This window comes from Phragmites australis, chromosome 2 (genome assembly GCF_958298935.1).
Source record: "Phragmites australis chromosome 2, lpPhrAust1.1, whole genome shotgun sequence".
Taxonomy (NCBI): domain Eukaryota; kingdom Viridiplantae; phylum Streptophyta; class Magnoliopsida; order Poales; family Poaceae; genus Phragmites; species Phragmites australis.
In genome coordinates this window covers 24537698-24552586 of record NC_084922.1, presented here as the reverse complement: position 1 = coordinate 24552586, position 14889 = coordinate 24537698, and the positions used below count along the sequence as shown (strand labels likewise).

Sequence of the window (14889 nt, the reverse complement as noted above, 5' to 3'; positions counted from 1 at the left end):
TTGATCCACGTAAGAAGTTAGAGAAAATAGATCTTGCTTTCCATTTTATTGGCGATGTACTTGATCTTGATTACTTAGATGCTTACTCACATGTTAAATTTGAGATATTTCGAGGTTTTGGTATGTACCAGAAGAAGTTTGGTCAACCTCATTCGAGGTATGAACCATCACAAAATGAGAAAAGAAAAACTACAACGGCTAACATATGGAAGAAGCTGAAGGGCAAGGACTCTTCTTCCTCAACTCAGCCGCCTAAGTCATCCTGGAACCCAAACGCAGAGCTCAACCACTACGTCGAGTTGGATCATGTCTCTCATGATCCACTACTTCAGGATGATGACCAAATCGAACTTCTTAGATGGTGGAAAGACAACGAACTTCAAGTTCTTGTGCTATCCCAATTCACATGAGATGTTCTTCTTGTGCTAGTATCAACTGTATCTTCAGAATCAACATTCAACATATCGGGAAGAATAATCAAAGAACGAAGGTCATCTCTTACGCCTGAGATGGACTAGGAGGCCGCAGAAACTTGACATCATCACCAACTAGAGGACCCAGAGATCGTGAATGCCAATGATGAGCCCATGGCTCCTTTGGATACAATCAATACCGCCAATAATCCTCAAATCATACAAGGTCCAATTACAAGAGCACGTGCACAACAATTATTCATGTTTCCTTGGATGAATTACTACTAAATTCTTGTGATATTTTATTAATTATAAACATGGGAGAAGCACTACAACCTTACCTTAACGTCACCCCTCGAAGGCCAAGTCTACTCAGACTCGAGGCTGAGCTCTAGTCGAAGTCGTGGATGTGGTCGTGGTCGAGTCTCAAGACAGCACGTCAGTAAAACGGGCATAACTCTCTCATACGAAGTCCGTTTTAGGCATTCTTGGATTTGTTGGAAAGCTTATGTCGAGTCCTTTCCAATGGATCTATGATCCACTAAATATTTCTTATAGTTAAGTCAAAGTCGAAGGAAAAAGGTAATGCATCACCGTTCTGGATTATGTCAGGTCTTGTAATCGTGTCGAGGTCGGAGTCCATGTTGTACACACCTCTTTACACGGCTGCACAACCCTAGGTTGACCCCCTTATGCCCCCCTATAAATATACAGTTACCATCATAGTTTAGGCTCAGGTTTAGCTTAGATTATTCTGTTTTAGACAATTTCGTCGTTTATCGGTTTGTTGAACCCCAAACTCGAGTACTTCATTGGTAATTAGCAATATTTAGATTGCATCTACCTGTTCTTGCTTGTGTTCTCAATTCTCTTGCAGGAAAAGCCTTCTTAGTGAGGTCAATCATGTCTTGGCACGGTTGATAACCACGGAGTAGTGGTGTAGTGTTTGCGAGGGTTCTCGATCTGTTCTGATCGGAGCCTTTGGATCATCAATGTCAAAAATCCAACTAATGACTTATCATATTACCTTTCGGAAGATCAGGCAAACGCGCATCAAGTGGTATCAGAGCCTCAGTTGGCTGTTAGGTAATCTCAGTTATCCCCTTTGTTTAGTTTTATTCCATTACCTAGAGTCCAGAAAAATTGCCCCACAAAAATATTTAGATCATAGTTTTTCAGCTGTCCAAACCACTTTGAGTTTTTCGCAATTTTGTTTTCAGTTTTCGCGTTGTTGAGTTTGAGTCCATCGTTGGTGTCTTTATTGCTGGTCGAGTCATCATGTTCTAGTTTCTAGTGTCGAGTCTTTGCTATCTTAGTCGTCGTGTGTCTCGATTTGCCCTTGTCTGCTTTAGTAGAGATTGTGTCACAGGCCGTGTCGACCATTAGTCATGTTCGACCATCAACTCGGGCTCAACTACTAGTCGTGTTCGACCACCTACTTCGCTTCGACCACTAGTCAGGTTCGACCACTAGTCAGGTTTGATCACCTACTCAAATTCGACAATCTACTCGGGTTCGACCACTAGTTGAGTCGACCATCTACTCGGGTTCGACCACTTGTCACTCCGACCACCCACTCGGGGTTCCGACCAGTCACTCCGACCACCCACTCAGAGTTCCGACCAGTCACTCCGACCACCCACTCGAGGTCCGACCACCCACTCGGGGTCCGACCAGGTACTCCGACCACCCACTCGGGTCCGACCACCTAGTCAGATTCGCCCACCTTCTCAATTCGACCACTTAGTTAGAGTCGCCCACCTTCTCGGATCCGACCACCATAGCCAAAACAGAGGTAACCAAAGTTCAGAGAGAGAGAGAGTATCTTTTTATTACCTTGATACCCCTGTTCTTCGAAAAAAAGTTTGTGACCCATATACCTCTTTCGACTTAGAAAAGTTAGTAGAAGAGTTTTGAGTTTGTGTCACATTCGCAAAAAAAAAGCAAGCGAAGCAAAGAGTGCCAAAAAAGGAAAGCAAAGAGTGCAAAAAGTGAGAAAAAAAGAACTAGTTTGTATTGCGAATTTTGTTCTATTGTGCTTGTGTCTAATATAGCCTTTGGCTTGCTTAAGCTAGTTCTAGGAACGTCATCGGGCCAGCAACTATGAAAAATATTATGGACTTTTATTCAGCTTTGCTTATCTGATTTCATTAATTGCTATTTCTTGCTACTAAATATTGTATGTCCAAGCTACACCTTCTCTCGATCAGAACAGTATCTTCTCTTGCAACTACCTCACTCGCACCTGATAAAGTATCACGAACAAGCCACCGATTGTGCCAATTGCGGTGATTGGTAAGAACACTTGCAAGAGCATGGTAAGACGCTTGAGAGTGTGTGACTCCACCTCCACCACCTAGTAATCGACAGGGATAATTTATCTTTCGTTGTTTTCCATCTTTGACTAACCATGACAAGAGAAACATCGAATGTACAGGAGTGTATTTTGAGGGAAGAACTCACAATGTTGTTGGATGATCATCAATAAACTATTAATGACGACATTGACAAGAAGCTTGCGGGAACCAATACCGCATTGCAGTGACTTAATAAAAGCATTGCAATGCTCAATACACGCTTTGATCGATTGGTTAATCCACCACCGAACAATGGTTAAGTGGATCCTCATGGTGCATCCTATAAATAAGAGGAATCCGTCGTGGATGATGAAATTTTGAGACAAGAATGTGACGCCTTTGATGAACGACAAAGGAACTGATTGAACTTCAATCGTTAAAGTATGAGAGGTAATAATTTTCAGCAACACAACCCACGTATTAATGATGATCCATTTGCTAAGGTTAAGTTTATTATACCATCTTTTGAGGGTGCTTATGATGCTGAAAGGTAATTAGATTGGGAGATAATGGTAGAACAGAAGTTCAATGCTCATTTAGTTCCTGAAGTGCATAGAGTTAGGCAAGCCACTAGTGAATTTAAAATTTTTGTAATCATCTGGTGGAATAGGGTATGCATTGATGGATTAGCTCATACTACATGGAATGCTTTAAAGGTTGCTATGCATAATAGATTTTTTCACCCTTTTTTAAACATGATTGGCGTAAGAAATTGTAGCGTTTAAACCAAAGTTATATATCCGTAGAAGAATATTATCAGGAGCTTCAAATTAGTATATTGCATTGTGATATTATTGAGAATGAAGAGTCTGCAATGGCATGCTTTTATGGAGGGTTAATGCGTGAAATTTAGGACATAATTGATTACAAAGAATACGATAGTGTTCCTAAATTATTTCAACTTGCATGTTTGGTAGAAAAAGAATTGTAGGGACGACAACAGAGGCCAAGGAGCGATTTTGGAAGCACGACTACTTCCAAATCAACACCAGGACAAGTCAAAACAGGCCTACGTCAGCTACACGGTCTGCTACCCCCTTCTCGAGTAGGGCACGTTCAGCAGTACCTTTGACACCGTCACACGCTCCTGAGGTAAGCAAATCCGTAAGTGTGCAGGGTCCAGCGAAGAGCTCTTCTTCGATTGCCTCGACTGGTTGCACGACTGGGATTATTTGTCACCGATGTAAGGGAATGGGCCATGTCATGAAGGATTGCTCAAGTCACCGCACGTACATTGTAACAGAAGACGGTGGATATGTAAGTGCTAGTGATGTTGAGGATGAATGTGCTCTTGTAGCTAACCATGTAGGTGACGAGGATGGACGTGAGACAGATATCGACCATGAGGAAGTGTTCGATGCCACTGCCATAGAGTATTATCAGACCCTCATTGTGCAGCAAGTGTTAAGCACTCAAATAGAGCAAGCGGAACAGCTACAATGCCACAATTTGTTTCAGATATTCCTCATAGTCAAGGATTATCGTGTTCGAGTCATTATTGATGGGGGAAGTTGCAACAACTTGGTAAGTTCAGATATGATCAAAAAGCTTTCCTTACCAACAAGAAACCATCCTCACCCTTATCATATTCAATGGTTCAACAACAGTTGTAAGGTGGAGGTAATACAAACATCTAGGGTGCATTTTTCTATTGGTTCATACCATGGTTGTGCTGATTTTGATGTAGTGCCCATGCAAGCATGCTCACTTTTGTTAGAACGACCATGCGAGTTTGATACTGATGCAATACATCATGGTAGGAGTAATAAGTACACCCTTATGCATAAAGGAAATAAAATAACTTTTCTGCCTTTAACCCCTGCTGAAATTGTGAAATATAAACAAGAGATAGCTGAAAATAAGATAAAAGAGTTTGAGAATGAATCTAAAAATCAGCAAGTAGCGAAAAAAGTTTTGCCACCCAAAAAGGAGAAAGCAACAACAACTTCTAAGTCTGATAGAATTAGACTGAAAGGGTGTGTTATGCTTGCTACTAAATCTTATCTTGCTGAAATTTATGCTAATAAGCTGCAATGCTATGCTTTGATATGCAAAGAGGCTTTAGTTTCACTCGAGAATATATCTAGCTCTTTACCTCCTGCTGTTGCTAACCTTTTGTAGAAATTTTTGGATGTATTTTCAGCTGAAGTTCCCCCAGGATTACCACTAATTTGAGGGATAGAACATCAAATTGATTTGATTCTGGGGGTAACTTTGCTAAACCGTGCTGCATATAGGACCAACCCGAAAGAGACTAAGAAAATTCAGCGACAAGTTCTAGACCTTTTAGATCATGGGTACGTAAGAGAAAGTCTTAGTCCTTATGCTGCTCATGTTCTTCTGGATCATAAGAAAGATGGTAGTTAGCGTATGTGTGTTGATTGTAGAGCCATTAATAATATTACTATAAGATATCGTTACCCCATCCCTATATTAGATGATATGCTTGATGTGTTGAGTTTAGGATGAAACTTGGAGATTAATGAAAAACTACGTTTAAAACTAAGTTTGGCTTGTATGAATAGTTAGTAATGCCTTTTGGGTTAACTAATGTATCTAGTATTTTCATGCGATTGATGAATGAAGTTTTACGTATTTTCACTGGAAGATTTATGGTGGTATACTTTGATGATATCTTGATTTATAGCCAGTCACATGAGTCACACTTTGATCATCTACGTACTATTTTTAATGCTTTGAGAGATGCACGTTTGTTCGGTAACTTTAAAATGTGCATCTTTTGCACGGATCGAATTTCTTTTCTTGTCTACATAGGGAATAGAAGTGGATGAAGCAAAAATTGAAGCCATAAAGAGCTAGCCAACCCATAATACTGTTACTCAAGTGAGAAGCTTTCATAGTTTTGCGGGTTTATATCGGCGCTTTGTGCAGGATTTCAGCACCATTGCTGCCCCATTGAATAAATTGATAAAGAAAGGAGTGGTTTTCAAATGGGGACCTACACAAGAAAAAAAAACATTTAAGTTGTTGAAAGAGAAACTTACCCATGCTCCTTTACACCAACTTCCTGATTTTGGTAAGACATTTGAACTAGAATGTGATGCTAGTGGGATTGAAATTGAAGGTGTGTTAATTCAAGAAGGTAAACCTGTTGTTTATTTTAGCGAGAAATTAAGTGGGACAAATCTGAATTATTCTACCTATGATAACGAATTGTATGCTTTAGTTCGTGTGCTAGAAACTTGAAAACATTATCTATGGCCCAAAGAATTTGTTATACATTCTGATCATGAATCGCTGAAACATATTAGGAGTCAAGCTAAATTGAATAAACGACATGCTAAATGGGTCAAATTTATTGAGTCTTTTCCATATGTCATAAAACATAAGAAAAGAAAGGACAATATGATTGCTGATGCGCTTTCTAGGCGTTATACTATGTTATCTCAACTTGATCATAAGATTTTTTGATTTAGATACCATTAAGGACTTATATGCTGCTGATTTAGATTTTGAAGAAGTGCTTGAACATTGTAAAGAAGGGAATAAATATTTGCTGAATGAATGATTGCTCTATCGTGCTAACAAGCTATGCATTCCAGCTAGCTCCGTTCGTCTTTTGTTGTTACAGGAGACACATGGAGGAGAATTGATGGCATATTTTGGAGCAAAGAAGACTGAAGATATGCTGGCCGCCCACTTCTTTTGGCCAAAGATAAGACGAGATATCGAACGCTACATGTCCCGATACACCACTTACAATAAAGCTAAGTCTCGCTTGAATCCACATGGTCTTTACATGCCTCTTCTTGTTCCTAGTGCACCATGGGAAGATATTTCTATGGATTTTATTTTAGGACTACCTAGGACAATGAAGGGGAGGGATAACATATTTGTAGTTATGGATAAATTTTCTAAAATGACACATTTTATACCTTGTCACAAGAGTAATAATGCTACAAACATAGCTGATTTATTTTTCAGGGAAATCATTCGACTATATGAGTGCCTAATACTATCGTCTTGGATCGTGACACAAAGTTTTTGAGTCACTTTTGGAAATCACTTTGGAATAAATTGGGGTCAAAGCTGTTGTTTTCTACTACATGTCATCCCCAGACCGACGGTCAAACAGAGGTTGTCAACCGTACATTATCGACAATGTTACGGGCTATTCTAAAGAAAAATTTGAGGATGTGGGAAGAGTGTTTACCACATATTAAATTTTCTTACAACAGGTCGTTACACTCCACCACCAAGGTAAGTCTATTTCAGGTAGTGTATGAATTTAATTCCCGTGCTCCTATTGATTTACTATCTTTGCCTATTTTTGAAAGACTTAATTTATATGCTAAGAAACATGCCGAATTTATTCTTAAGTTGTATGAAACAACTAAAAAGAATATAGAGAGCATGACTGAAAAGTATAGGATTGTTGGAAATAAAAATAGGAAGGAAATAAAATTTGAACCGGATGATTTAGTGTGGTTGTATTTAAGGAAGGGTAGGTTTTCAGAACTAAGAAAATCAAAGTTGATGTCTAGAGCTGATGGACCATTTAAGATAATTGAGATAATTAATAACAATGCATACAAATTAGACATACCTGTAGATTTTGGGATTAGTTCCATATTTAATATTTCAGATTTGAAGCTTTACTAGGGAGAAGAAGACGAGCTTGAGTCGAGGACGACTCCAATGTAAGAGAGGGAGGATGATGAGCCTATAGTTCCTTCGGATACAATTAATACCGCCAATAATATTCAAATCATGCAATGACCAATTACAAGAGCACGTGCACGATAATTAGACCACCAGGTGAACTCGTTTCTCGCTGTTCATATTTCCTTGGATGGATTACTACTAAATTCCTGTGATATTTTAGTACTTAGGAATGTGGGAGAAGCACTACAACCTTACTCAGACGTCACCCCTCGAAGGCCAAGTCTACTCGGACTCGAGGCTAAGCTCTAGTCAAAGTCATGGACATGGTCGAAATCGTGGTCGTGGTCGAGTCTCAAGACAACACGCCAATAAAACGGGCATAACTCTCTTATACAAAGTCCGTTTTAGGTGTTCTTGGACTTGTTGGAAAGCTTATGTCGAGCCCTTTCCAATGGATCTATGCTTGACCAAATATTCCTTATAGTTTAGTCAGAGTTGAAGGAATAAGGTGTTGCGTCACCGTTCTAGACCCTGTTGGGTCTTGTAATCGTGTCGAGGTTGGAGTCCAGGTTGTGCACGCCTCTTTTCACGGCTGTACAACCCTAGGTTCACCCCCTCATGCCCCCTATAAATATACGATAGTCATCATAGTTTAGGCTCGGGTTTAACTTAGACTATTCTGTTTTAGATAGTTTTGTCGTTTATCGGTTTGTTGAACCCCAAACTCGAGTACTTCATTGGTAATTAGCAATATTCAGATTGCATCTACCCTTTCTTGCTTGTGTTCTCGATTCTCTTGCAGAAAAAGCCTTCTCGGCAAGGTTAACCGCGTCTTGGCATGGTTGATAACCACAAAGTAGTGATGTAGTGGTTGCGAGGGTTCTCGATCTGTTCTGGTCGGAGCCGATCATCAACGTAGAAACTCCGCCAATCGACTAATCATATAACTTTCGGAAGATCGGACAAACGCGCATCAGCCAAGCACGATCTCGAACTCGAAGGTGAGGATTAATTATCTTTGTAATAGTATACGGTACTCTTTTCCATACCGGGAAAAACCCAACACTAGGGTGTAAGGTTTTTAATGAGGCCGTGTACTAGCATGTATTTACAATTAATAAAGTTCACGTTCCCCAATTGTATTTTTTGCAATTAATAAAGTTCATATGTGTAATGTGGCTTTGGTGGGCTGGTTGGCATGGCAGCATTGTAGCATTGCGGCAAATAGTCTTGGCATGTTGGTGCTAGTTCATTTTTCGCAACGCAAGACTCGGGCGACAAAAATCCTCACCAAAACATCAGTTCATTTTTTCTCTCATCCATCCTCCTCCTTATCCTTGAGGGCTCGAGGCCGTCCAAGTCCACCGGCACTGCACTCTTCACTCCTCGCCCCCACACAATGTGCCACCTCTGTTTCGCCGACGCGCTCCTTGTCGCCCACACGGCCACCGTGGGCGCAGTCGATGGGGGCAACATGCCAGCGGCAAAAGCGCCTGTGGCCCCGCCAGCACCACCAAACGTGACGAAGGAGATGGCGAAGGGCAAGTGCAAGGCATTCATGGACCTGATCGCAACATCGCCCGACGCGGCGTCCACGTGTGAGGAACAGTGACGTCCTAAGAGGGGAGGGTGAATTAGGACACTTAGAAACCTAAAACAAATTGACTCCAGAAACTTCACAAGATAAACCTATCTCAATTTCTATCTAAATATGCTCTAGGTTATCTAGTGTGTCTACTCTACCGCTTAAGAGGATTGCAACCTACTCTAGCAAAGTAAATTACAAGTATGTAAATGCGTAAACATAAATAGGGTAGAGAGACAAACTCAGCACAAGAAATTTTTATCCCGTGGTATGGATGGCATGAATATGACCCCTAGTCCACATTAGAGCTCTACAAAGGATATGCTCCTGATTGCCGAGTCTCTTCTGGTTACGGCTCTTGAGCTACCTAGTCACAAAGACAAGGTCTCAAGCATGATAAGCCATCAAGCTACCAAGACAAGGTCTCACCACTAGCCTCTCTTCATGTCACTTACCGTCGTGATCACTTCAGAGCTTGAGCCACCAAGGCAAAAGTATCTGCGTCCCCATATACGTATCTTGCTACTGCTCAACACTAAGTCAGAGGGTCAACAAGCTTGAGCCACCAAAACCCAAGATATCGGTGGGTCACCAAAACTCCAAGGTGCCCACGTACCACTCGTTACAAGTTAAGATCACTCATTGATCCCTTCTTCAAGATGCAGCACCTAGCTACAACTCACTCTAGGTCTATCAGCACTTAAACATTCTTTAATCTTGTGCTTAATTACCTTGGATAATCACTTTAAGCACTTTAGTGGCTTGGATATCTTCTCAAGTGTATATGAGCTTTCTCTAGACTCCAGCAACATGCCACACCTTCAAATGGCTGAGTGGAAGAGTATTTATAGCCTCAAACCCATCAACTAGCCATTTTCCCAACGACTCAGAAAAACTGTTAACACCAGATGATCTGGTAAGAATAGTAGTACTAACACCGGATTATCCGATGAGTACAAACTCAAAAACTAGCCGTTGAAACTCCACTCAATGCCTATGTGAACACAGGACACTCTGGTGTGCCTTCAAATCCATCGTCGGACCTTCCAGTGAGTTATCTTGAGCCATCGAAGCCTTTGAAGTCTCTATGCAAAATGCTCTGGTGCATTCATCTGGTGTTCATTTCATTAACACCAGACCATCCGATAAGTTAAACATTCTCTTCTTTTCCATGGAAATGCTACAGTGCAACTATCTCTGTGATCACCTGGTGAACTGATCTTTATTTTTCAGCACTTGCAGTCACCTCTTCAGGAAATGCTTCGGTGCTATACTCCGGTGTGCACAAACCAAGCACCGGACCTTCTGGTGGGTTGATCTTCAGTCTTCTACACTTGCATTCTTCTCTGCAGAAAATACTCTGATGTTACCGAGTGCAGATCATCGGACTATCCGGTGAGGTCGTCGACCTTCTCCCTCTTTGTCAGAACTCCGATGAGTTCAACACACAGAGCACCAGATCATCCGGTGAAGTCATCAGCATTCATTTTGCCTCTGGACAAAATACTGCGTTCTTGAGTGCAAACTCCTTTACACCGGACCTTCCGGTGGGGCAAATCCTCCTGAGACTTTTCTAATTCAATCAAACTTTGTCTCGGTTGTGGTGGCTTCTTGATATATTGCATCTATGAGACCTACTAACATATATTCTCAACAAACATGTTAGTTACAATAACTATATTGTCATTAATCACCAAAATCACAATTATAGTTTAATAGGGCCATTTTTACCACATCACGTACCAGTCCACCATGGAGGGCGGCGTGACGGTGTTCTACCCCTCTGACGACGTCGTGAAGGCGTTCATGCCCAAGTACAAGAACCTCACTGCTGATGGGAAGGCGAAGCTACTCCTGTTCCACGCTGTGCTGGTGCATTGCTCGCTGGAGAGCTTCAACTCCAACAACGGCGCCATGAACTCCCTCACCACCGACGTCGGGGCTAAGTTGCAACTTCATGCTGCAGAATGAGGGTGACATCATCACCATCAAGACTGGTGCCTCTGCCTCTGCGGGCGCCCCCACGCGGGTCAAGTCCACTCCATGGTGCTGGACAGGGACCCTCTCGCCAAGTCGCCATTGCCGTCATCGAGCCGGTGGAGCTTTTCAAGCCTGCGTCATCGCCTGCTCTGGGGGAGAACACACCCAAGGCCGTGAGCCACCCGACGCCCACTGTGGAAAACGCTCTCGTGCCCGCCGCGGCTGACGACCCTCCGGAGGACCAGAAGAAGGAGGCCATGAAGAGTGTGGCGACCAGTGCGTCGTGTGTCTGGTGCCTTGCCGCCGCGTTGGATGCCATGGCCGTGACCTCCACATTGGCCTAGCGAGGAGCTTTCTTTTGTTTTTCTTTTCTTTTCTATGTTGTTCGGTCCAAGGCGTGGTGGGAAGAGAGGGCGGTGCGGGAGGGGAGAAAAGGCGACCACCACGCTCGATGTCGTGCATGTAGCCGCTTGAGGAGACACCATGGATCCATCGCCGAGATCAAATCCGTCGCCGTCCAGGTCGCCTGGATCTAGTGCAGCAGTGGTGGCGACTGGCTAGGACGCGGAGCTCGGGTCGTGCCCGTGCTGGCCCAGCTTGAAGGGGCCTGTTGTGCCATTGGGTCGTGCCTGGGCCTCGCGACGACAAGTTGTGCCAACCCGGCATGGCACGACGTGCTGATCGTGCCGGCGAAGGGTGACCGACGTGGCCCATGGCACGACAAGGCTGTGTCGGCCCGGCCCAACCCAGCATGGCCCAAGTCCCACCTCTAATCCCACCCATCATACTTCAATTGTTGCATTCTACTTTTGCCAAACTAACAAGTGACATTGCATTAAGAATATCTTAGTCTTTTCTTTGCAAACACCGGGACAAATTATTTATGTATCCAAGAATGACAAGCATCAAGTATGCACTGAAATAAAGTCAAATGACTCAAACACTCTAACTATAGTATGTATTTTCGGCCAATCACCCTTTTGTGAAGTATCTTCTCCAAGAGTTATGAATACCTTGCGAATTATGGGATACATAGCAATAATGTTGACAACAATTTTGTAATGAGAGCACCACCGAGTATCAGCGGGTGTAGCTAACCCCATCTCTTGATTTAATCCACTCCCAATTTCTTGTTCACCACATTCAAGTGCTTTCAAGATATTCTGAAGTCTAATATTTCAAAATATGCCATGACACTTACAAGAAACTCCAATAATACTCAGCAAGAGATATACTTAATAAAAAAATCACACACAATCATCATTTTCCTTAGCAACAAGAACAAGAACTAGTTAGAGTTGATATGCAAAACAGTGGGCATAATAAGTAGAAGGTGGCTCTTTCATGATTAATGTTTTCAGCCCTTTAATATCTTCTTTCATGTTGCTAGTCTCATCATAACCTTGACCACGAATTTAAGTTATATGGTGACTAACAAGTAAAGCTCAAAATACTTCCTTAAGTGATAAAGAAGTAGTATCATCTACATGAACAACTCTAAGAAAGTGCTCATATGACCTTCCCAGTCTATCAACATAACGTAAGTAAATAGTTAATTATTCTTTATGTGATATATCACTCGACTCATCAGCTAGAATTGTATAGTGCTCATCACCAAGTTCTTCAATAATTTGCTTTTTAGTTACTATAGCACGACATTGAATAATTTGCTTTTGTATATGTAGGCAAGTTAAGGTGCAATTACTTGGAGCATTCTTCAGAACATACTTATTCACCTCTTCACTATTTGTCGCAAGCCATTTCAAAAGTTTAAGAAAGTTTCCTTTATTATTTAACTCTTCATTTTCATAATATCCATAGAATGCCAATCCTTAATGCAAAAGAAACTTTAAACATCTAAGTGAAGAAATTAACCTGATCTTGTAAAGATGTAGATCCTCATTATTTACCTTCACAGTTTGATTATTAATTGCTACACTGGGATTGATAAATAAGTTGTATCTCTCTTGATCTGCATTGTGTACACTTGTTACACCACTCACATATTTATCAAGTGCTTCATCTCTTTTCTTCCAATTTCTCCAACCACCTTTAATAAATGCATCAATCCCATCACCCTTACTTTTTTTTTCTTTTTGAACAAGTAGTATATAAAGCAAAATACAGATTCCTTCTTGATACTATATTCAAATCATAATATTTAGAAACCATAAAGGTGCGAATTGCCGATCTCTATTTCAAATTTTCTTTTTTCAAAATCATTTGCATAAGGATGGAATGGACCTTTTAAGACTATATGCTCTTCGAATTGCATCTTGATCATTGACAGAATAACTTGCAATGGACAGTCTTTCCCCGGAATCATGTGGAAGGCGATTAATGTCATAAATCGGTGGTGGTGATGAGACATATTCAAGTGAAACTGAAGGTGAAGAAGATAGCATCAGATTCATAATTTCTTCAAATACTCTCACTTGCTCTGGTACGTCTTCTTGTTCTTGAGTCTGTTCTTCCACCATAGCCGCAACCGGAGAGGGAGATGAAGAAGAAGTAATCTTCTTTGCTACATGTTTCCGAAAAAGAGATACAATATCTCCGTTCCTCTTCATGTTTCAACAATTCTACAATAACAATACTCAATGTATCAAATTCAGACATAAATTGATGAATCTTGTTAATGAGATCATCTTACAAATATGTCCTGCTACAACCTAAAGCCTATCTCCCTCTGCTCATCTCTCCCAAATTCCAATTAACACCTAAACCTCTAAACTACAAAAACCTAATCTTACTTCCAACAAAGCTAAAGCATATGCGAGCAGAAATTAACAAAGTTCCATCTAATTTGGCCAGAAATTGCTGCATTAATAGTCACCCAGGCACAGACCACATTTCGCAATTTGCATGCGAACCACAAATCATCACAGATTCACAGTACGAGATTAATCACCTTCTCCGTGGTCGTGCTCTCTGCTTTTGCCTTCCGGCTTGGCGGCTTCCTCTCCGCATCCGCACTTCCGCAGCCCTCTTGACTCCTCGTTCGTCCGCCTCTCCGTCAGCGGCGCCGGTCAGCTTCCTCGCGACCTCGCCTCCTGCGGCCGCGCGGCGCGGGATGGAGCCGAGCGAAGTGGCGACGGATGCGGTGAGGTTGCTGGCTTGCTGCTGGCGTCCCGGAGTCGTCGAGCGCGGAGAAGCGCTGAAGCGGGCGATGAAGAGGCGCCAGAGAGGCGGAGAAGCACTACTGCGGCCGAGAAGGGCGGGCCAGCCGCCAGCGCTGGCGGCGGCAGCGAAGAGGAGCAGTGGACTCGATGCGTCGGCTGCCCGCTGCCGGATGGGCTTGGGCCGGTTCAAATTCTTAGGGTGATCCACGGCCCACCCGTGCCACACTTTGGATCCGCCACTGCGTCTAGCCGTTGGATTCATTTGGTGCATGGCACGGGCAGTCGAGATCCAGTCACACCAAACTTAGCCACGACGTGTTTCCCCTTCCATGCCTACGGATGCACTACACCGTTAGTTGGTGCTGCAGCCCCTATGCCCCTGGGGGGACGGTGGCATGGGTGAGGCAAGTCTAGAAGCACCCCAAGTTCGCCTCACGTGCAATGCAACACGAACACGTATATGTACAGGTGCGACATCGTCAGTTCATCATATCCACCCACCCTTTATGTTTGTTAAAAGAGGTATTTGCAAATACCTCTTTAATTTTTTATTTTTTTAAGAATACTATTTGAATGACAGTTTTAATAGTATTTTTGTAATATTTTAATGATAAATTTGCAATAACATCAGAAGTAATGATCTTTTTTATAATTATTCCTTGTTAAAAAGGAAAGGAGAAAGAGACGACAACACTACGTGCATCTTCGACCGGACGAAAAGCAGGAGAAATATACGCACTACACACTCAACTAGGTACAGCTTACAAGGATGGCATCCGTCCGAAACAAAACAGCGACGTGCCTTG

The 14889-nt window shown here is 42.3% G+C and overlaps 1 protein-coding gene and 1 pseudogene across 1 annotated transcript; one reads left to right on the top strand and one right to left on the bottom strand.

The window, feature by feature from the left end:
- The first annotated feature begins 8795 nt into the window (after positions 1-8795).
- Positions 8796-11305, top strand: LOC133904079 (fasciclin-like arabinogalactan protein 1; annotated as a pseudogene).
- Positions 11306-12918: 1613 nt separating this feature from the next.
- On the bottom strand, positions 12919-14354 carry LOC133904069 (uncharacterized). The gene is made up of 2 exons (XM_062345544.1): positions 13873-14354; positions 12919-13543 (listed from the first exon to the last, which is right to left on the bottom strand). The coding sequence occupies exons 1-2, from the start codon at positions 14352-14354 to the stop codon at positions 13528-13530; spliced, it is 498 nt and encodes a 165-aa protein (XP_062201528.1). The 3' UTR covers positions 12919-13527.
- Positions 14355-14889: the final 535 nt, after the last annotated feature.